A 22,534-nucleotide genomic window follows, 5' to 3' on the forward strand; every position below is an offset into this window, starting at 1 on the left:
CGCAAAGCTCGGCAGTTTGGGTCGGGGGCGGGTCTATCAGTTACTATGGCGCTGTCTGTGCACGCGCCTGTGAGCAGCTTGGGCAAAGGGCGCGTCTATCAGTTACTATGGCGCTTTCCGCGCGCCTGTGGGCGCTCAGCAGCTTGGGGGAGGGGCAGGTCTATCAGTTACTATGGCGCTATCAGCGCCTGCGAGGAGGGGGATAGGCTCTTTGACTCACGGAAATCTGCCGGGAAGTCTGGATTCTTGTTGTCCGTTGGTCTGAAGCTGTGATAGCAGTTCTCTGTCCCCAGTGGCTGCAGGGTCCTGGTTTGTGTCAGAAGCCAGGATCCGAGTCTCAGGCAGCTCTGTTTCTCAAGATGGCGTGGTCTCTGCGTCCGCACCAGCCGCCCCGCCGAGAAGTGTCCGCTTTGTGCGCGGGGCTCCGCCGTCTAGGGCTGCCCTGTTCGGGAGCCCCTTGGAAGACCTGCAGAATCTAACTGACCCTATCTCATACACACACACACACCACACACATCTACACTCTCCTCTATGGGTTCCTCACTCACACTCTCTCTCTCCCTACCTTCCTGCCGGTCGCCATCTTGGTGTCTCCAACTTTGTTCTTCTTTCTCAAGATTGCTGTGGCTGTTTGGGGTCTTTTTTATTCCCCAACAACTTTTAATAATGATGCTAGAATTATCCAACAACATGGCCTTGTATTGAATCATTCTTCCTCCTGTTAGCCAATTTTTCCCCTTGGTTTCAAGCACCACACCTGGAAAGCTGATGAATATTCTGCTGAGACCTTCTCCTAGAGCAGTGGTCGGCAAACTGCAGCTCACGAGCCACATGTGGCTCTTGGCCCCTTGAGTGTGGCTCTTCCACAAAATACCACGGCCTGGGCAAGTCTATTTTGAAGAAGTGGCGTTAGAAGAAGTTTAAGTTTAAAAAATTTGGTTCTCAAAAGAAATTTCAATTGTTGTACTGTTGATATTTGGCTCTGTTGACTAATGAGTTTGCCAACCACTGTCCTAGAGCATCCCTTAGGATTCAGGCCTTTAGAAAACAGATAAGAACCCCCATAACAAAGGACTTAGCAGGAGCTTAGATGGGAACTTGACTTTCTTTCTCCTAAACTCTATGGGTCTCCACCAGACTTGCAACCAGGGAAGCAGTGGGCAGCAGCAGCTTGTCCTGGGCTAACCCCTTAAGCCTGTCTCCAAGGCCCGTTTTCTTTGACTTTTCAGTGAACTAAAAGCAGCCCGGCCTTGGCCCACTTCTGTCACTGTGACTTTTACTTCTCAGCGAGTCCACGCAGCTCCGCATGGCTCACTTCTTTCCTATAATATTTCTGGAGAGCCAAAGCAGCACTGCCTCGCTCTCTCCTGTTGCTTCTTCTATCCGAGGCCCTTCCTTGTTTCACTGTCCCCAGCTTCATTAAACATACTCTCAAAATCACCTGGACTCATATTGTGAACTTTCCTGCATGAAGTCAAGAACCCATACACTGCAGGCTGGCCTAAGGCACACCCACTCCTGTCCTGGTCCCTTTCCAGTGACACAGTTACATATCCTGGCTCCTCTCAGCCCTCTGGCTTCTGGATTCCTGGAGAAGATGGGCTGAGAAGGCCTCCCCAAGGCTTGTTCCCCATGTCCCAGACAGGTGGGACTGTGAGACAGAGGATAGGCCTAGGATGCCTGGTGTAACAGCTTGGCTACATGCCATTATTCAGACCCAATCTGCTTAAAAGAAGGTTCTGGGTAGCGTGGCCTCCCTGCACCTGTCCACCTTCCAGCTTACACCTTAGCAATGCAGTATTCTGTTCCTAAACTTCCGTGTCTGCCTCTGGCTATGGCAAAACAATGGGCTGCTCCATCTTGCTGCTTCCACAGTAGGATAAGTGCCCAGGTCAGCCCATTCCACTGCCAGTTAGCATGCGTCCAAAGCCTGTGCCAGGGTGAGTAGGGGCCACTCCTCAAAGAGGGGGCAGAGCTTAGAAGTACCTCAACCTGCCCACCCCCAGCTACCCCAGAGCTTTGGAGGAGAAAGAGAGAGCTAATAGGCTGTTCCCAAAGAAGCTGAGGTCTTATGAGTCTTCTTGACTAGATTGGACTCTGACAGAAGGGAATTCATGACTGTGCACCTTCCCAGAGTCAGTGATCTCAAAACCATCCTTCAGGTATAGAACACCACCTCCACAAAGTGATGTCAGACCTCAGGTGATCTGCTCATCTCAAGGCTACTGGGCAGCTGTCTACTGTTTGAGTAATACGTTAACAGGTTGGCCATACTTTGCCCTTATGACTTTTCCTTGTATCCAAATAGCTGGACTAAGATGGTAAAAATTTCTGTGGGTATATTTCTCTGGTGTTTCAGGACCTGATGGAGTAGGGCCATGATTTAAATATAGTAGCCCCCGATTTACTTAGTAGGTCCTTCCTAAGAAGTAAACTGGATGCTAGGGTACATAGAGGATTGAGTGTGACAGCTGTGTTGATTCTCTTTCATAGGTGTTTGGCTCTCCTGACACCCCTTTAATGTAATATTGTCTCTTGGAGAGGGGGCCCAATAGGTAGTACAAACAGAATAAGTGGTTCCAGTATCTAATAGAAATTAAATTTTCTCCTCTTCTATATTCAGAGTAACCCAGGGCTTCTCATGGGGGATTAAAATGTTATCTTTTAGAGCCAAAAGGGGAGCCCCCCCAGGCCTGTCAGTCCTTATCTTCTATCTGAGTAACTGCAAAGAATTAGGAGCTTCCCAGTCCCTCCTTCTCTAAGGACAGTTGGGGCACTCTCTTGCAACATGAACATTGGCTAGGCTCCTGCTTTGCTGTATGCCTTTGGCTGGTCCCATGGTGGGGGCTGGGGTTACTCACCCAAGGTGGTCTTCAATCTGTCACCCCCAACTCTCCTGAAGCCTGGAGGGTGACAGCCAGAAAAGTGGCTTTATTTTTTCTTTTTCTTCTTCCCTTCTTTCTTCTGCCACATCTCTATTGTTAAAAACCGTAAAGTCTGCCTAGCTGATTTGGCTCAGTGGATAGAGTGTCGGCCTGTGGACTGAAGGGTCCCAGGTTCTATTCCAGTCAAGGGCACATGCCAGGTTGTGGGTTCGATCCCCAGTAGCAGATGTGCAGAAGGCAGCCGATCAATGATGCTCTCTCATCATTGATGTTTCTATCTCTCCCTCTCCCTTCATCTCTAAAATCAATAAAAAAATATAAACAAAACAAAACAAAAAAACCTTAAAGTCCACCTCTACCAATTGGTTGAGTTCCTGTCAAGCTCATTCTGTTTACAACTGGTCTGCAAAATACTATGCTAACATTTAGCAAGAATAGCATTTAATAAGAACTGTCCAGACCTTAAGACCCTTGTGCTATCTAACACTATCTCTCTCTATCCTTCTGCATTATTTGAGTTTTTAATGATTAAGATGAGTTAAAACTCATTACTTGAGTTTTAATGGTTAATAATTTGATACTTTTTTTTTAAATAAGGGAAACATTTAGAACAAAGCTATTTTGGAGGTAAGCAGGCATGTTAATTATTTTTTAAAGTCCTTTGAGTAGTGCATATAGATTGAAAAGTCTGTGCAAGATTTAGGAAAGAATCCTTTGTGTCTAGAAGAGAAAATCATCTTCCAGCTACTCAGATGTGGTGTCCTAGGAATCTACAGTCCTAGGTGAGTGGTTAGAAGGTCCAGAGACCTGCCTTCTTTATGCTCTGTAATACCAGCTAATGCACTCTGGGCCACTGGTTCTGAAATTGATTTCAGATTCTTTGGGCCTCATTTTGGAAGCGGAGTAGGGGCTGCAAAGGTTTTCAGAATCTTGGGAATGGGACCAAGTTTGGTCATGGGGAAGCAACTTCTCTGGCAGCTCCAGGAAGACTGGCCTCTCCCAGAATTGTTTTGAAACTCTGTTTCCCATGTAAACGTCTGCTTATCCAGGCCCCTATTGACACCATTTTATCAGAGAGCACACAGGCTCCTTCAAACCCTGTTTTGGTGCACAATCACCTTCAGTCACACCCTTTAATGTTGGCTCCTTCTGGGAAATTTCCCATGAAGCAGTGCTCTGCCTAAATAAGCATGCTAATTTCCCTTTGTCATACTGATGATCCCTGTTCCCAGACACCCCACTTGCAGAGCTCTCTGATATGCAAAGGGTTCAAGAACATTAGAACCTCATCTCCCAAGTGTATATTTGTTCTCATATCTGTTACCTAGTTGATGAGAGTAAAACCATATTCATGACATATAGGTCCAAGTTACAGATGTAGAAACACCTCTTCATATTAAAGGTACTTGTTAAAGGTACATATTAGAAGAACTTTTACACCAGTTATGTCAAGAGAAAAGTGTAGATACCTATGGAATTGTTCTGACATTTTAGGGACCCTTCCCCTTCTTAAAAACTCACCCAAAGCTGGTTGTCTTTTCTCCCCGCTTTCATTAATTAATTAGTTAATTAATTAACATCTTTGTGCCAACTCTTGGCAAGCCTGCATTTGTGCTTTTGCCATGACTTGTAGATTAGTAGCCATCTAAATTCACAGCTTGGACATTTTTATGTAGAGGAATTTTTATATTTTTCATTCCTCCAACTCAACCTCTTAATCACACACCATGGTTTTTTCCCCCCTTAGCCATCCTTCCAGCCAGTCTCATATTTCCATTTCAGGACCTCTCTTTCATCCCCTTCCGTCTACACTACCTCTTTTCTCTTTCCCTCTTCAATACCCTGTCAGTTTTGTACGAAATTTGCATCCAATTTTGAGCAAAGGAACTAGAGATGCGGGAGGTGGGGAGATTCTGGGATCTCTTGTAATGCCATGTGTAGGGAGCTCCTGGAGGGCCAGGTGTTCTTAATAGTGACCAATGGAAGCCCAACATTGCAAGCAAGGGAGTGTGTGTGTGGGGTGGGGGAGAGAGGTGGTGGTGGTGATAGAAATCATTTTTTTTTTTTTTACCAAATAATACAATGAAGAGTCCTTCAAGAAATTTCTGATTGGGACACTCCTCTGCTCCATATCACATCTTCTTGAACATCTTTTATTCCAGTTGCAGCAATCGGTTTTGCAAGTCTGGCTGCTATGTTGGGTATCTCTTGCTTTCTGCCTGGAATTTCTCAGACACTGAGCTGTGGATGCTTCTGGGAACGTGCCTCGTGCTGTACTTTCCTCTGTGAGACCTGGAGTGCAGGGAAGTTCACAGAACCTAGGCACATCCTGACCGGTGAGGGCGTAGAATTCCTGTGCTCTCCCTTCTAACTCTGAAGTGCATCCTACACATCATCTTTAAGATTCTGGTGCCCACAGTGGGACAAACTGGATAATGATCCCTTGTTTGGTGTTTCCTCCTTTTCTGTCTCATGCTCCTCAGTCTCCCACTCCTTCACCTGGACCAATTCCCAGCCAGGTTGCCTGTTCACAAGCCCTTGTCTCAGGTGGGGGTGGAGGTGGGGCAACATTCCAGCCATGAGAGAAGTATTGTACATGAAAGAACTATTATAATCTAAAATTCCATGTGAATACACAGACTAATTTACTAAATTTGGTTTTGAAAACAAAACTTGAATTAAATAAAACTGCCACTTTTATAAATATAAATGATGTCCAGTAACTATTCCATTTTTTTTTTTTGTTGGTGTTGTTAATCTTCACTGGAGGATATTTTTTCCATTGATTTTAGAAAGAGTGGAAGGGAGGGGGAGGTAGGGAGAGGAGAGAAAGAGAAACATCAATGTGAGAGAGCCACAGCAATTGGTTGCCTCCTGCACACGCCCCAATGGAGATGGAGAACCCATAACCCAGGTATGATGTGCTCCTGACTAGAATTGAACCTGGGACCCTTCAGTTTGCAGGCTGACACTCTAATCACTGAGCATCGCCAGCCAGGGCTGTTCCATTTTTTATGAGACAGTTTTGTGATTATGTATACTAGTACTCTAGAGGCCCGGTGCATAAATTTGTGCATGGGTGGGGTCCCTTGGCCTGGCCAGCAATCAGGGCCAATCAGGGCCGAGGGAGGTTGGCTGGCGGGAGGGGCGGGGGGAGAGGGACTGCAGGAGGTTGACTATTGGAGCGCACTGACCACCAGGGGGAAGCTCCTGCATTGAGCATCTGCCCCCTGGTGGTCAGTGTGCGTCATAGCGACTGGTCATTCGGTCGCTTAGGCTTTTATATATATAGATGGCCTGAAAATACTATGAGGATCAATTTGCAAGTTTCTCCCTATATTTCCATCTATTTTTGCTTTTTATTTGCTGGAGATATATTACTAGATATATGGAAGTTACAAAATTCCTAGATCTCTCAGGTGACCATTTATCGTTTTTATTTCCCCCTTTTATTGCTTCTCTTACATTTTAAATTACTTTCTATTTTGTCTAATATTTCATTCATATTTATCTGGGAAATATTTTCCATTCACTAATATGATATTTCACTATCATATTGCCCAATATTTATATTTTTGGTTTAGGTATGTATCTTGAAGGAGTATCTAGCTGAGACTTTAAAAAATTTATTCCAACACCCTTTTTCTTTACTCCATTTATTTAGAATATAATTATTGACATTTTGAAATTTATTTTTTTGTTTATATTTAAAAATTTTCCCACCATTTCTTTTCTTTGCTTCTTTAAAAGTTGTTTCTCTTTTTTTCCATCTCTCAGATTGCTCAGACTTTTCTTATTTTATTTTTCCTGCTAAATTGGAAGTTATATATTCTGCTAGATTAGAAGTTATGTTTTCTGTTTCTGTCTTTAGTTAATCTAGAATTTAAAACATATATTTTTATTGATTTCAGAGAGGAAAGGAGAGGGAGAGAGAGCTAGAAAATCAATTATGAGAGAGAATCATTGATCTGCTGGCCCCTGCACACCCCTTACTAGGGATTGAGCCCACAACTGGGGCATGTGCCCTTGATCAGAACTGAACCTGGGACTCTTCAGTCCACAGGCTGATGCTTTATCTACTGAGTCAAACCAGCTAGGGCAGTGGTCGGCAAACTGCGGCTCAGGAGCCACATGCGGCTTGTGAGCCACGGTTTGCCGCTCTGTGGACTGATGAGTTTGCCGACCACTGACCTAGACTCTCGATTCCAATAATTACAGGCTGTTGTTGTTCCTTGTGATTAAGCCCCTATCCCAGTGGTCGGCAAACTCATTAGTCAACAGAGCGGCAAACCGCGGCTTGCGAGCCGCATGTGGCTCGCAGGCCGCAGTTTGCCGACCACTGAGCTAGGGCATTTAATATGCCTATTCAATTAAACTTAAAACTCTTGCAAGCATTGGAAGGATTGTAGGATGCTGCTTTTGATTTTTTTCATCAACTTCCATGCTCTTGTTGCTCAGGATTTTGTCCCTATCTTGCTTGTTTTAACGGAATGATGTAGATATTATTGTTATATTTTCATATTGCTGTTTGTTTTGATTTATCCACAAGTGTAACCATTTCCTTGCTCATTGTTCTTGTGGACAAAAAGCGGCCACAGACTAAACCTGACAAGCTCAGGGGAGGCCTGCTTGGTGGCTTTATAAACTCAGAGACCTAAGTAACTGCAGAAGATCATCTGAAATGAAAACTTACTAATTATAAGCAGTTTATGGCAGGCAGTCATGCCTTAGGCTAGAATCTTCCCTGACAAAAGTCAGTCTTTACCTTAGTTAAGCCTATCTATTGTCTTTTTGCATACCTTTGGAATGTCAAAGTAAGTTCCTTTTTTTGGACCCCTCAAGCACAAATACCATACCAGAGTGGGAGACCACAAATTCCCTCATTGTTATTGAGTTAATTGTTGACTAACTGTCCTGTACCCACTTATGTGAAAGAACTTTATGTCTATTATTTTACTTTTTTATCCAGTCTCAGAAGTTCTGTCTCCCCCCACCTTCTTTGCTTTCTCCAACCTCCCTAATCTATCACCAATGGATTTCATGTAACCCGCTTACGTCCTCTCTTTTGATTATAATATATAAAGAGGGGTGCAGGACTGCCATTTTTTCTGGAGCATATTCTCAGTCCTTTGAGCTTTTGCTTCCTGGCAATTGTCAGTTTGGCTCAAATAAACCCATAAACATTTTCTACAGGTTTGAATGTTTCTTATGTTGACATACTTCTTGCATTTCAGATACCCCTCCACTGCTAGTGTCAATGTAATCACTATTCTTGTGTCAGTAATCTGTCTTTTCTTTCTATTTTTCAGACCTGCTGCTTGTCTTTTGGTTTTGATAGTTTCACTATGATGTATATAGGTGCTGATTTCATTCCAGCTGACTTGGAATTTGTGTTCTTTCTGAACCTGAGTATTGTCTTTCATTAATTACGGGAAAAAGATTTAAGTCATTGAATATTGCTTCTTCTCATTCTCTCATTCTGGACCTCCTAATGTGTGTGTGTGTGTTCCACAACCTATACACGCAGACCCGGGGAAAGCCTGGAGACTGAAAATAGAACTCTGAAAACAGAGAGCAGGGGAAGATTGGAGAAAGAGGCGGCCACTCCAGTCTGGCAATGAACAGAGTTCATTAAAGGAAACACATCCAAAGTGCATCTTGAGCAGCTGCAAGACAAAGCGGTTATCCTGTGGGCTGTTTGACAGGCACTAAAGAGTTCTATGGAACAGGGCAAGATGGATAGGGTTTTGCGGTGTGACCTGTCCTAGGTATGGGAAAATGCCTGAAATGCTTGCCCCTGAAAGAAACCAGCACACCTTGGGACACAGGGGAGAGCTTCTGGTTTATGTCAGAAGGAAAGTAGCGATCACCATCAGACAGTCTCAGAAGGTTTCCAGGAAGCACTCTGTCTGGCCTGGGTCTCACTTGAGGGCCCGGCCGCAGTCACGTCATGGAACTCTCTCCTTCACACCGTATCTTGCATCCTCTTTCCAAAATGTTCTATCCTTTTGATTCTGAGCTATAATTTGTATTTATTGGGGGAAATTTGATTAATTCATAGCTATTACTGATATGATGCTTGACTATGTCCCTTGATCTTATTTTACATTTTTCAACTTACCATCCTTGCTTGCTCCTTTTCTCATCCCACCCTTTCCAGCTTTATAAAAAACTAGAGGCTCAATGCATGAAGATTTGTGCAAGAACGGGCCTTCCTTCCCCTGGCTGCCGGCACTGCCTTTGCTTCAGCCGGAGCCGCCTTTTTGGTCTGGCCCGGAGATGCCTTTCCCCCTTCCTACGCTGCCCAGAGGCCCGGAGCATCCCGCCCCACCCCCAGCCACTCACGCCTGTGTATGCAAATCAACCCACCATCTTTGTTGGGTTAATTTGCATACTCACTCTTGATTGGCTGGTGGGTGTCATGAAGGTACTGTCAATTTGCATCTTACTCTTTTATTAGTGTAGACAGAATAACATTTGTTCCATTTCCCTCACAAATGGTTTTGAAGTTACACTCTATTTCTAGCTTTCTAAAAATTATCCATACATTTTAAACATATATAGCATATGTTTCTATAAATATCTGATTCCACAGTGCTTATATCACACCCCATCCAGACACAAACCTTTGCATGGTTTTACTTTTATCTACCCTCACTTCCTCCTGACTCCCTACCGAACACCTGATGGTTTCCCCAGAGCATCTTCCTGCTGCACACATCTGGCTTCCCCAAGTCACGTTTAACTTTTGTATGTGTTTTGGGCTGTAATTCCTTCCTTTAATTCCACCTTGTTTGCCTCTCTTCTGGCAGAAATCCTCCTCAGGATTTCTCTTCAACCAAGGTATTATGGATGTTCCCCAAAAGTCATATGTTGAAATCCTAAGAGAGAGAGAGAGAGAGAGAGAGAGAGAGAGAGAGAGAGAGAGAGAGAGAGAGCGCATTAGGGGACATTGGTGTGGGGCCTATAGAAGGCCATTAGATCCTGAGAGTAGAGTACCCTGAATGGGGTTAGTGACCTTATAAAAGAGGTATCTCACTCTTTCTGCCACATGAGGACAGAATGAGAAGACTGCTGTCTATGCACTGAAAAGTAAGTCCTCTGAAGCTGCCAGAGCCTTGATCATGGGCTTTCCAGCCACCAGAGCTGTGAGAAATAAATTTCTGTGTTTCAGCCGTCCAGTTTCATGGTACTTTTTTTAAAAAAAAAAATAATTACGCCAAACTAAAATACAAGGGCCTTATCTTTTCCCAACTTATCAGATTTTAAAATAAATCTTTTCAGTTATTTCATATACCCAGTCCACCACCTTGATTGAGTCTCTCATTTAGAAGAGATTTCTCATCTCCCTTGAGTCCAGGACTGCTAATCAGTCACTGTTGATTAGTTCACTAAAAAGACCAAGAAGTGACAAAGACTGTTCCAAGGAACCTTGTTATTCAGGAAATGTTCCTGGACTTCTTTTGATGTTGACATGATTACAAGGAATGTGTTGTGTTCTTCTAGTTGGCATGTCCTGTAGATTAGCGGTCGCCAACTGGTGGTCTGTGGACAACTGGTGGACTGAGAGGTCCGAAAGGTTGGCGATTGCTGCTGTAGATTACAAACATTAAATTCCTCAGATGATAGGAAGGTAGAATTCATCACCAGGTGGCAGTGTTGGCCAGCTTTAAAATTTCTCAAATTCAGTGATGCAAGAAATTTGATTAATACTAGATTTATTTTGCTATCACTCATCTTTCCAGTCAATGAATCAATCACTATTTATTGAGCTCCTGCTCAATCAATATACAGCCTTTTGGATCCCCATACGGTATTTTTTGGGTGCTCTGTTTAATCTCTCCTGGCCTCAGAGAAAGCAATGTCCCTCCAGGCAGTCAGCACATGTCTGTGGTCTGACCCCTTCCCTGCCATGGACCGCAAGGTCCGAAAGGTTGGAGATCGCTGCTGTAGATTACAAACATTAAATTCCTCAGATGAGAGGAAGGTAGAATTCACCACCAGGTGGCAGTGTTGGCCATGGGCTCTGTCTCAAAGTCATGCCCATATCATAAACTCTCATGAGTTGATTGAGCTGAGAGGCTGGGGAAGCCCATGGTTCCTGAGGCCACAGGCAGCGATGGTGACAGCGGGGGCAGGAAAAAGGGGCCCAACAACTCAGAACTGCCCAATAGCTGCTCCCTGGTCCCCCTCCTTTCCCTCATAGCCTCTTATGGAGGAACCAGGGTGATCACTGCCAAGCAAGCATCTGAGCAAGGATATCCATTGGACTGAGACCTCGAAGGGGTTGGGGCAGACTGCTGGTGGGCACTGGGACATTGGGCTCAGAGTGTATGGACTGTATAGGCTTCTACCAGATGATGAACCCATAGGATGGACCATGAGGGCAAGTGGCCTTTTTGGCATATGTGGGAAATCCACATGCTTTTCAAGATGACTCTGTCATCTTGCTTCTCTGAGTAGTGCTGAACTTAGCCATCCCATCCCATTTGCCCTTTGGTGTATAGGCATCCTCCTCTCACCTCCCCACTGGGACTCCTCATTCAAACTCAAATTAAAGGACACTCCAGGACCTAGCTGAGAGCACCTTTCCTAGCTGCTCACCCCCTTGATTTTTCTCATTTTATGTAAGTCAAAATACAAAGCTTTCAAGCCAGAACTGTATGACATTCTTGGAAGCATGGGACCAGAATTCCGCCAAACCATTGATTCTTGGTTGCATTGAAGTGAAGGATGAAGTCAGTTCTAGGTGGTCCAGCTTTAAAAGAAAACCACAGAGGGTATTCCTGACTGCCTCACTCAGCTGTGAGCTTGGGCCCAAAAGTCCTGTGAGAAACAGTGGCTGGTCTGGGGGACTGCACCCATCCAGGTGGGGTGGGGCAATCTACTGAATTGGAAACAAAGAAAGGCAAGGAATAGGGGAGGGGGTTGGGCTTGAGCTCTCCAAAGCTGAAGTGAAACACTCCTCAAACACATCCATGGAGCCCTCACACTGGCATTAGCTGTGATCTAGGGAAACAGAAGGGACTTGGGTATTTAGTTTGACATACCCTTATTGGTATGAATGCAGCACTTGGAATTTTAGAGCTAACGGATTCAGAATTTGGCTCACATTTGTTCATTATACAGATGAGAAAACAGAGGCTTGGAGATATTGAGGGACTTACCCTGTGGTGGGCTGGGTCAGAACCGAGTGTCTAGTCCAGGTCGCCTGGCTCCCTGTTCAGCACTCTGTCCACTCAGTTTTCTCAGGTTATAAAGACAGGGTTTTATCCATGTGTGATGGTGGCCACTTACATCAGGCCTAGGGTAACTTGTGTCTGTGTGATCATCACTAATAATGCCAGTCTGGCCTTGAGTGAGAGCAGGAATAGGAGGTGCTGTCTCCCCAGCAAGGGTGTCTATTCAAGAGACCAAGAAGAGGGGATATGGGCTGAGAGTCCTGGTTCCCCTTGGCCCTGTGCAGGGGCAGTTAGGAGACTGGGTTCTTCCAGGTGTCAGTGAATAGCAGTCATAGGAGATGCTGTTGTCTTCTCTGATCATTCTCTTGACCACTATTGGCTAAGGGCATTTCATGGAGGCCACAAGCGAATCCAAAAGTGGAAGCAAGTTAAGAGTTTACAGGATTTGGTTTGATGGAATTTAATTAGCATATTGCTAGAGCTAATGGACCCTGCCATGAGGTCTGGCTGCTCCACAGTCGCATTGCCCTCAGATGGGGTCCCCCAGCTCCAGGGACCCGTCTGAGCACACCCAGCTGCCAGCCTGGCACCACCTGGCGTTGGTCCTGCTTTTCACCTCCTGTGTCTTCCTGCTCTTTGGTGGTGAACCTGCTCATCCTGGAGTTGCTATGCATTGTGGGGTAAGCCCCACAAGGATCGAGCCTGCAACTTACAAGACAGAGGTTTTGCTGCAGCTCAACAGCCCCCTCCCCCGCCCCCGCCCCGCTGAAGCAGATTACATAGCCTCCCACATGTCATTGCTACCACTGAGTTCATGGAACATCAGGAAATGGGAACTGGAAGGGAAGGTGAGCCCTTCACTCTCAGGGAACTACTCCCACACTCCCAGCCAATTGTGTCCTCTCCTCCCTCCAAACCCTTTCAAGGCTCTACTTGTGGATTTTTGTTTTGGATTTGCTTTGAATCTCTGTTATTTGAGCTGGTGTGTGTCTCTCCGTTCCTCCTCACACTCCTCCCCCAATCATCATCTTGAGTTCAAGGGCAGTGTTGGGTTCATCCTTGTTGAGCCGACAGCCTTTGTGGGCTGTGCACACAGAATGGGCTCCACAGATACTGCTTGTGTGTCATTGAAAAGAAGAAATGGGGGAATGAAGAGAGCAGGAAAAGGAAAAATATAGGGAAGAAGAAGCAGAGTGCTTGACAGGTGCATTGAAGGCACCAGACTACAGTGAACAGATCTGGTGACTCGATGTTAGGTCTTGCTGACTGGGGGCCGATGGGTCTCCCAGGGGATCTGTTAAAGCAAAGACTGGCATCCAAGTGCTGCAACTCTCTAAGTAATATTGGTTGTAGGACCTATGAAGACAAACGGCAAAAGCTGTTACAACTAGAAGCTTTGGCCCTGGCCGGTCTGGTTCCACAGTTAAAGCATCAGCCCATGCACCAAAGGTTTGTGGGCTTGATTCGTGGTCAAGGGCTTGTACCTGGGTCTCAGGTTTGATCCCATCCCCAGTCAGGACTGGTCCAGGAGACAACCAATTGATGTGTCTCTCTCAGATCGATGTTTCTCCCTCTCTTTCTCTCTCCCTCCCTCCCTCTCTTCCTTCCACTCTCTCTAAAAATCAATGGCAAAAATATCCTCAGTGAGGATTAACAAAAAACAAACAAACAAATGAACAAAATAAACTAGAAGCTGTGGAGGCAGAAAGCTAAGGCTCTACCACTTGCTAGCTGTGTGGCCTTGAGCATCTATCCTCTCTGTGCTTGTTTTCTTATATGTAAAGTGATGATCAAAGCATCTATCTGTAAGGATGGTGAGGGTCAGCAATTGTGCCTGTACTACCATCTCCAGTTAAACCTCAGGTCTGAGACATAAGGTTCCTTCAGGTCTGAGATATAAGGTTCCTGGAAGGCCCCAGAGGAAGGAAGAGGGATAGAGAGCCAGAAACATTGATGAGAGAGAAACATCCATCAGCTGCGTCCTGCACCCCCCTCCCCCCGCCCTCACTGGGGATGCGCCCACAACCAAGGCACATACCATTGACCAGAATCAAACCCAAGGACCCTTCAGTCCGCAGGCTGATGCTCTATCCACTGAGCCAAACTGGTCAGGGCCAATGTGTTCTTTAGTAAGTCGATTGATTCATTTGGTCTCAGTCTCCTCATTCGTTCCGGTAGAAGTTTATGATGGGCAGGAGTTGACAGCACTAAATACCTTTAAACAGTAAAAAAAATGCAGATCAAGCGCGGCACAGGTCAGGGCACATGTCTAGTGCTAGCTATTATCACTGGTTTTCCAGCCTTAAAATCCTCTCTTCTGTGGCAGGAAGCAGGTATTCAACATGGCCAGGGGCTAAAGGACAGCAGAATCTCCTTGGAATGGCAGGGACATTCCCTCTGCAAATCTCACAGTTAAGCGGGCAGAATCTTGCCTAAACCCAAAGAACTCAACCAACCAGTTTTCAAAAATCCCCTTTCCCATGTGCTTGCCTTCTTTATTATATGCTTACCTCTTGGGTGTTGAAACATTTAGGAAGCTGGTTGAGACAAGTTTCTATGAGTTCCCTTCTATCCTTCCTGGGTTGACAAGAAAAACACCATCTCTGCTATTAAGCTCCCAGGTGCTGATTCCAGGTGTGGACCTGAGAAAGAAGATACCCAATAAGATGGGCTCCTGGTGGCTAACTGGATTCAAACAAACAAAGACAGAGCCTAGCAGCCATTTCCACGCAGGGGTCTCTCATGCAAATGGCACTTCAGGGAGAAGCCTGCAAAAAGCTCCTGCCTCCTGCACTCAACTGAACTGTGTTCCTGCCATCTGGTCCAGCCCTTTATAAAGGAATTCCTGGAACCCTATTTCAACCAATAGGACTGAGACTTCCCCTTTCCAATGGGATCTGCAGGGGCATAACTCCCTCAACATCTTCACTGACCAATCAGAGAGGAACCATTCTGACCAACCCAGTGCCTCTTGGACCAATCAAACTGAGAGGATTTGGAGTCCTCATTTGCATCAGGGACCAGAGGCAGGGGCTTCTGTTTATATGTCAGCTCTCCTCTAGCTCTGGGAGCGCACTGTCCCTTTCCACCTTAAGACTTCCTTTCCCCAGAGCTGAAACACCAAAGATGTCTCTCTGGAGAGGGAGCAGAGCTGTCTAGCTGGAGAGGTGCTGCTGTTGCATAGTTGTGCTGTTATCACAATTGAGCTGTTTGCATTGACTAGTTTCCCTCAACCTCAAACTGGGGATTCCTATTGGCCTTTGACGCTTCCGACACAATCTCGTTTATTCTTCACTGTAGCAGGGGAGGGAGATATGACTCTCGTTTTCTACAGAAGTAAAATGAGACACAGAGAAGTTCAGGAACTTGCCCAAGACCACAGAGCTAGGAAATCCAGGGTTTGAACCCAGGCCACGGAGACTGAGGCAATTGGAGAGAACCCCCAAAGTTACACAATTCCAGACCAGGCAGTTGGGTGATAAAAGCAATGGACCCCAGGTCCCCACAGCCTCCTGACGGGGTGGGGGGGGGGGGGGGGCGCCTGATCAGCCCATTTAGCCCACAGGGGCTATTTGAGTTTGTGCGCGGACGTACAGACCGGTCTGGCATGAGGGGCGTGGGGGAGGCGGTTCTCTCTGAACAGCACAGAGATGAACAGGTAGACTTCAGCCTGAGACACGAACCGACCTGACAACGGTTCTCACGCCCACCTGTGCACTTCGCTGCGTTAGTCGATTGTTCTACGAGGCTCCTTTCCTGGGACCCGGAAGTCCCGGGCGCGGGCCCAGCCTGGACGCACGTGTCTCCGCAGTTCTGTCCGAACCTGACACTCAAACTGAAACTAAAACGGCCAAAGCCCCGCGGCCGGGCCGGAGCGCAGGGAGCGCAGGCGAGGGGGCCCGCCCTCAGCCTCGCCGGGGCGGGGACTCCCCAGCGCCCCTCCTCGGGCCGCTGTCCCTCCTCCTCCGCGGTCCCTTCTCTAGGCGGGGAGGGGGGTTCTGAAGGCAGCTTCAAGCCAGGAGGGGTCCCAGGAGTGGGTGGCGGCGGGAGGGCGGAGACGGGGCGGGCCCTTGGAGAGAGCGACACCCCCCTCCTCCCCACCGACTGGTAGTCCGGCTAGGGGTGCCGAGGCCTTGGGGCGTTGGGGAGATGGCGGCGCGCAGTGTGGGCTGCGGCGTCCGGCGGCTCCGGAGCGTCCTGCAGGGGCGCGCGGGACCCCGGGGGTGGCCGCCCGGCGGAGGTTGCGCGCCGCGCAGGGCGGCCTCTGGGCCCCCGCTGCCCGCCTCGTACCCCGCGCTGAGAGCGCTGGCGGAGCGGCAGCCCGACGCCTTCTGGGGGCCGCTGGCGCGCGACACGCTGGTGTGGGACACCCCCTTCCACACCGTCTGGGACTGTGACTTAAGCAGCGGCAAGATCGGCTGGTTCCTGGGAGGCCAGCTAAACGTGTCTGGTGAGTGGGCTGCGGGGACCAGGGCGCCCCCAGCTCAGACGTCCAGAGGCGACTCAGAACGCAGCCGTCAGGGACGGGTCGCTGGCCCGTGGGCCGGCACCTCCGGACCCGGAGGCCCCAGCCTCCCTATCCGCTGTCACTCTGCGTCCCCCCCCTCTTCCCCCCAACTTCCCCGGCTTCAGCCCGCGCCCGGGTGTCAGCTCGGGTCGCCCAGCTGCTGGCCCTGCCCTGCTGCCTCCTCCAATGGTGGACTCTCAAGTGTAACCACGGGAGCAGCAGTTGACACCTGGGGCGGGCTGGGGTGGTGGGTGCCGGGTGCACAGGAGCGGGGACTTCCCCGTACTCTGTGTTACCACCAGCTGCCTGCCCGGCGACTGGCCTGGGGAGATATGCTGCCCAAGTAAACAAACGGAGCGGTGGGAGGAGGAAGCCCAGGGCCCGCAGCTGGAATCACTTATCTCCCTGCTCCCTGGCGGTGCCTGTGGGAGGGAAGGAAAGAACGGGGCCTCCCAGCTCTCGGTTTCAGATGACCGTGCTCCTCCCAAGTACCCCCTCCCTCCCGCCCCCCAAAACACCTACCCATGGCTTGCTTTAGACCTGGTTCTGTTTGAGGTCCCAGAAACCAGCACCACCAGCCACTGGGTCCTTTGGTATCTGCTGAGATTGAGTCTACTACAGTTAGGATTTGGGATTTGGGTGGTGGGGTGAGTACACTGTGCCTGGAGGCAGCAAGGAGAGAAGGCCCAGGAACTGGAGGCAGTGGCCATCCAGGCAGGGTAGACTGGGGTGTGGGTAGCCTGGGGAGCAGGGGATTTACAGCCAGCTGAGGTCCTCAGGGGGGCTGCATGGCGAGGGAGGATGGGGTACCCCGTTAGGTGGAAGTGGGGTCTAGGGGATGTTTCTGGCGGGGGTGGGGGTGGGGGGTTGGGGAGGTGGGGACATGTAGATCTTAATGGCAGGGTCAGGTCCTGGCCAAGACCTGAACTTCATGGTAGGGTCTGGTGTTTGCACAACTCCACCATTTACTGGGCCTGTGACTTCTCCTCTGAGCCTGTCGCCTCATTTGTAAACCCGGGGCAGTAAGCCCTCCTGAAGGTTGATTGTGAGGACAGAGTGCTGGAGGTGTGGAGCAGGCCCAGCACTTATTGGTGACCAGTAAGTAATAGCAATTTTATCATATTTAGAAATAGCCATACAATTATAGGTAGTGTCTTGCAGTTCTTTTTCTTTTTTTTAAAAAATATATTTTTTTGTTAATCCTCACCTGAGGATATTTTTCCATTGATCTTTTGGAGAGAGTGGAAGAGAGAGGGAAGGACGGAGGGAAACATCGATGTGAGAGAAACACATCGATTGGTTGCCTTCTGCACTCACCCTGACCAGGGCCTGGGCCGAGGAGGAGCCTGCAACCAAGGTATGTGCCCTTTGACCGGGATCGAACCCGGGACCCTTTGGTCTGGAGGCCAACGCTCTGTCCATTGAGCCAAACCAGCCAGTGCTCTTGCAATTATTTTTCAAACAAAGAAACTTAGGGAAGAACTTTGGGCCAGATTTTTTTTTTTTCATTTTGTATACTACTTTGATGGTTTAATTAAAATGAATCACGAGATAAGTGTTTTCTTTAAAATTGAGTCAGCAGCAAGTGTCCTTGAACTCGTGGGTAAAAGAAGCACAAAACAAACCCTTAGGTTTGCAGAGTTACCCTTGAAGGGAGGAGAGCACTTACAGGAGAGAGCAGGACATGTAACGTGCAGCTCTTGTGCAAGCGACTGGGACTGTGGAGGCCCGAGGCCACTGGGGATGGTCAGGGTTGGCTCATGCACGCTTGTATCCTCTCACTCCCAGATCAGTCACTGGGGATGGACCTCAGGGGACAGGCAGGAAGGGCCTCTTGAGCCTCACTCAGTCAGGCTCAACATGTGGTTGGCCAGCAGAAGTGCCTCTTTTTCCTTCACTTATTTTGCCAGAAATTGAGCTTCAGAAACTGCCTTGTGGAAAAGCAGGTTTTCAGCAGCATTCTCCCCTTGAATGTGTATGTCCACCCTTTCGTCTGTCAGGAATATCTCTGCCTTTTGACAGTGTCTGCAAACCACAGAGGTGATGGTATGAAAAAGACCAGGCCAGGCCGTAGCTGCTCTGGGAGCCCCTTAGAAAGTTGTGGAATGGTGGGGATGCTTTGGGCTGATCTGTCTGTATGATAGTCACTGTAATGATGGCTTATTCCAAAGGAGTATCACTTTTGAAACTCCCATTACCCCTTCAGGAAAATCTGTACCACTCGTTCTCGAGACATGTAAGTTCTCGGGCCTCATCCTAGACCCTGGAATCTGAAGCCCTGAGGGTGGCGCTCTGCCATCTGTGTTTATAAGCTCTCCGGGTGCTCCTGAGGGACACACACAAGGTGGAGAACCACTGAGCTATAGGCCCCAAACTAGGGCAGACAAGACACTTCTAAATGGGCAGAATTGGGATTCGTGTCCTGGCGATGACGCTAGTAAGCAAACAGAAATGGCAGATGGGCGGTGCAGTACAGCTTAGTGGTTCTGGGTATGTCTTGAGAATTCCACCTGGGTCTGCATCCTTGCTTTCCCCTTACTGTTCTCTACATGGATCTCCTTGTCTGCACAATAAGACAGTCTGAATTGTGTTCTAGTTACTATTGTTGCATATCAAACAGCCCCCAGGAGTCTGTAGTACTCTCACCGTTCTGTGGGTCAGGACTTTGGACAGGGCCCCATGGGCATGGCTTGCTTCTGCTCCCCATTGATCAGTGTCTGAGGCTGTCATCACAAGTCTGGGGCCTTGACTGGGAGGACTCAGGCTGGCTCAGCTGGAACTGTGTCCTAAACCACTTACACAGGCCCAGGGAACATCGACCAGAGGTCACAGACACTACAGCAGAAGCTGCTAGGTTTCTTCTGGCCCGAAGTGGATGGCCTGGGGACACCAAGGGCTGTTGTTAGCATTAAATGAGAAAACACTTATAAAGTTCTCTGACTGTTCTTGACTCACACCCAGTCACTGGCCTTTGTTATCAATGAATGAATCCTGTGGGAGTAGGGAGCTGGGGGTGGCTAGGGGGCTGTGACATTGAGCCCGACCTTCAGCAGTGCTGTGTTTCTTCTCAACAGGACCACATGCGCTTGCGTCTGATCAGTCTGGACTAGGCTGGAAACGGGTCAGGAGGGTACGCAGGTGGTCAACAGGGCTCCAAAGATCTAAAAAGGATTCCTCCCAGACTTTGAGATCTGGCTCTGTCCTCCATATGGCTCAACCGATGTTTTGCTCTGTGCTGTATAAACGCAAGATGTCAGGAAGGTGCAAATGCAGAACTGGAGGGTAATAACGTATGTTGCTTTCAAAACACACAACCATACTCTCTTTTCTAAATACCAAATTCTGAGTCTGATTTTTTTTTTTTAAATGTGTGTATTCTTACTTTCAAGCAAGGGTATAGAGAAACTATTTTTAACCAAGCATTGAACACAGAGATTTCTGGATGCTTTTGGGGACATTCATTGCGGCAATGGGAACCATTTTGCTGTACCTTTCTTTTCTTTATGACGTGCCTCCAATAATTCAGAAGGCGGATACACTGACAATCGCAAGACACTATAGTCCTGTGCTTTGCTTATTTCTCAGCAATTGAAGTAACTTGTGTAAGGTCCTCCAAGGAACTTGAAATGAAAATGTAAACCCAGGTCTTAGAAGAAAGGTCCTCCAGAAGGGACTGAATTGTCCGTAGTTTTCAGAGGCCTCTCTTACTTACTTACTTACTTACTTACTTACTTTATTTATTTATTTATTTATTTATTTATTTATTTATTTATTTATTTTTATTAAGGTATTATATGTGTACATATCTTACCATTGCCCCCCCCTACCCCACTCCCATATATGCCCTCACCCCCCAGAGTTTTGCGTCCATTGGTTATGCTTATATGCATGCATACAAGTCCTTCGGTTGATCTCTTATCTTCCCCACCTCTCCCTAACCTTCCTGCTGTAATTTGACAGACTGTTTGATGCTTTACTGCCTCTGTATCTATCTTTTTGTTCAACAGTTTATAATGTTCTTTATTATCCATAAATGAGTGAGGTCATGTGGTATTTTTCTTTCATTGACTGGCTTATTTCACTCAGCATAAGGCCTCTCTTACTTTAAAGGGCAGATGCTTCTGGAAAGTTGGCAGGTACAATTTTTGTGACTGATGTAATATCTTACATCGTGCCAGGGAGATTTTCTATTTAAGGAAAACCCATTGTGAATCCTTTTGTGAATATTAACTCCCTTGTTTCTTCTGATTAAAATAGAATTTCTATATGTGGGTTTACTTCAAGTTGGGGAGGGGAAGGATGTATTTAAACAACTGACAGGAGTTCTTGAAAATTCCTGCATAAGTGTGTGCCATCTTTATAATGGATATTATAACCTCTTTTTTTAAAAAACAAAAACAAAAACAAAAACCCAAACCTATGTACCATCAACAGTCATTTGCTGAACTATTTGCAGAGCTGTGTTAGGCTCAATGGTAGACCTGCCTTGAGGTGAACATGATGGAGCCTCTTCTCATCTCATTGTCATGACACCAGTGTGAAGTGGTTGGTGGTCCCATTGTACAGATGTGGAAATAAAGGTTCCAACTCATGTAGAGTGATGAGCAGTGCAGAAAATGCCCCAGTGCCACTGAGTGCATTCTGATGAGGAGATGGATCACAAATCAGTAAATGAGCAAATCCACTCTAGGGTTACTTCCTTAAGGCGTTTACAGTTACTAAGGGAAGAATTATGATGTCAGCCCCCAATCCACACCCCCATGATATATGAATCTTAGGGACATGGTCCCTGCTCTCAGGGACCTTATGAATTAGACGGAGGAGAGTTTAGCAGAGACAGCATTGTGTCCCAGAATGGGAACACTGGGCAGAATAACTAAGTGTTATACGTTGTGGGCCACTGGGTGCTGGAGAGAAAGAGAGATCATTGCTGGGAAATTTGAGTTAGGAGGTGGGGTTTGAGCTGAGCCTTAAATTGCATTAGGGTCTTGCCCAACTCTTCCTGGCAATGCTTGTAAGCGGAATTTTCTTGTCCCACTGCTCAGTTCTATGGGTGGAGATGCTTTTTAAAATGTGGAGGAGTGAGAATTTCTTCCTTTTATCCTTGCTCTCTCCCTTCCTTCTTTGCTTTTCTCCCTGAAGTTGGAGCAATAGCAGGAACCATATGTATGTGTTAAATGCCAACAGATCCCATGCTGTTTTAGGGCCACTGTCACTCAGACCCTGCACTGTGCTTTCTCTAGGTGCCCATGTCAAATGAGTGTAAACCATGGCAGCTGAGAAACTGCCTATCCCTGGGAACACTGCACACAACCTGACCCTGTGACGGGAAACACTCCAATGGCATCTAATTCCTATTGTCACACCAAGAGTTAGGAACTGTTACCGCCATTTTGGATTAAGAAAGTGACATTTAGATTAAATAACAAGTGTGTCCTTTCTGCTTGATGAGTGTTTGGACAGGGATGGACTCTGGAGGGTGGGTTTGACCTGTGATGTAGGTGAGGGCATGGTCAGATGGCACTGTTTTTTAAAAAAATTTATTATTTTATTGTTGGCAGTATTACAGATGTCTACCATTTTCCCTGCCTTTGCCCCTCTCAACCCAGCCCCTGTTCCACCCAGGCCTCCACCACACTGTTGTCTGTGTCCAGGGGCTGTGCATATATGCATATATGTACTTTGGTTAATCTTTTCCCATCCCCTTCCCCACCCTCCCTTCTGAGATCTGTCAGTCTGTTTCATGTATCCATGCCTCCTCTAAACCTATTTTGTTCATCACTTTATTTTGTTCTTTAGATTCCATATATAAGTGAGATCATGTGATATTTGTCTTTCTCTGACTGGCTTATTTTGCTTAGCATAATCATCTCCAGGTCCATCCATGCTGTTGCAAAGGATAACAGAAAGATCCTTCATTTTTATAGCTTTATAGTATTCCATTGTGTAAATGTACCATA

The 22,534-nt window shown here is 47.2% G+C and overlaps 1 protein-coding gene across 2 annotated transcripts in view; it reads left to right on the plus strand.

The window, feature by feature from the left end:
- The first annotated feature begins 16,131 nt into the window (after nt 1–16,131).
- Nucleotides 16,132–22,534, plus strand: part of ACSS1 (acyl-CoA synthetase short chain family member 1) — a 61,772-nt gene continuing 55,369 nt past the window's right edge. For both annotated transcript variants that reach the window (XM_079785005.1, XM_079785006.1), the window contains exon 1: nt 16,132–16,517. In XM_079785005.1, coding sequence (XP_079641131.1) covers nt 16,217–16,517 — 301 coding nt within the window. In that variant the 5' untranslated portion in view covers nt 16,132–16,216. The remainder of the gene's footprint in view (nt 16,518–22,534) is intronic.

Source organism: Cnephaeus nilssonii (assembly GCF_951640355.1).
Source record: "Cnephaeus nilssonii genome assembly, chromosome: 11".
Taxonomy (NCBI): domain Eukaryota; kingdom Metazoa; phylum Chordata; class Mammalia; order Chiroptera; family Vespertilionidae; genus Cnephaeus; species Cnephaeus nilssonii.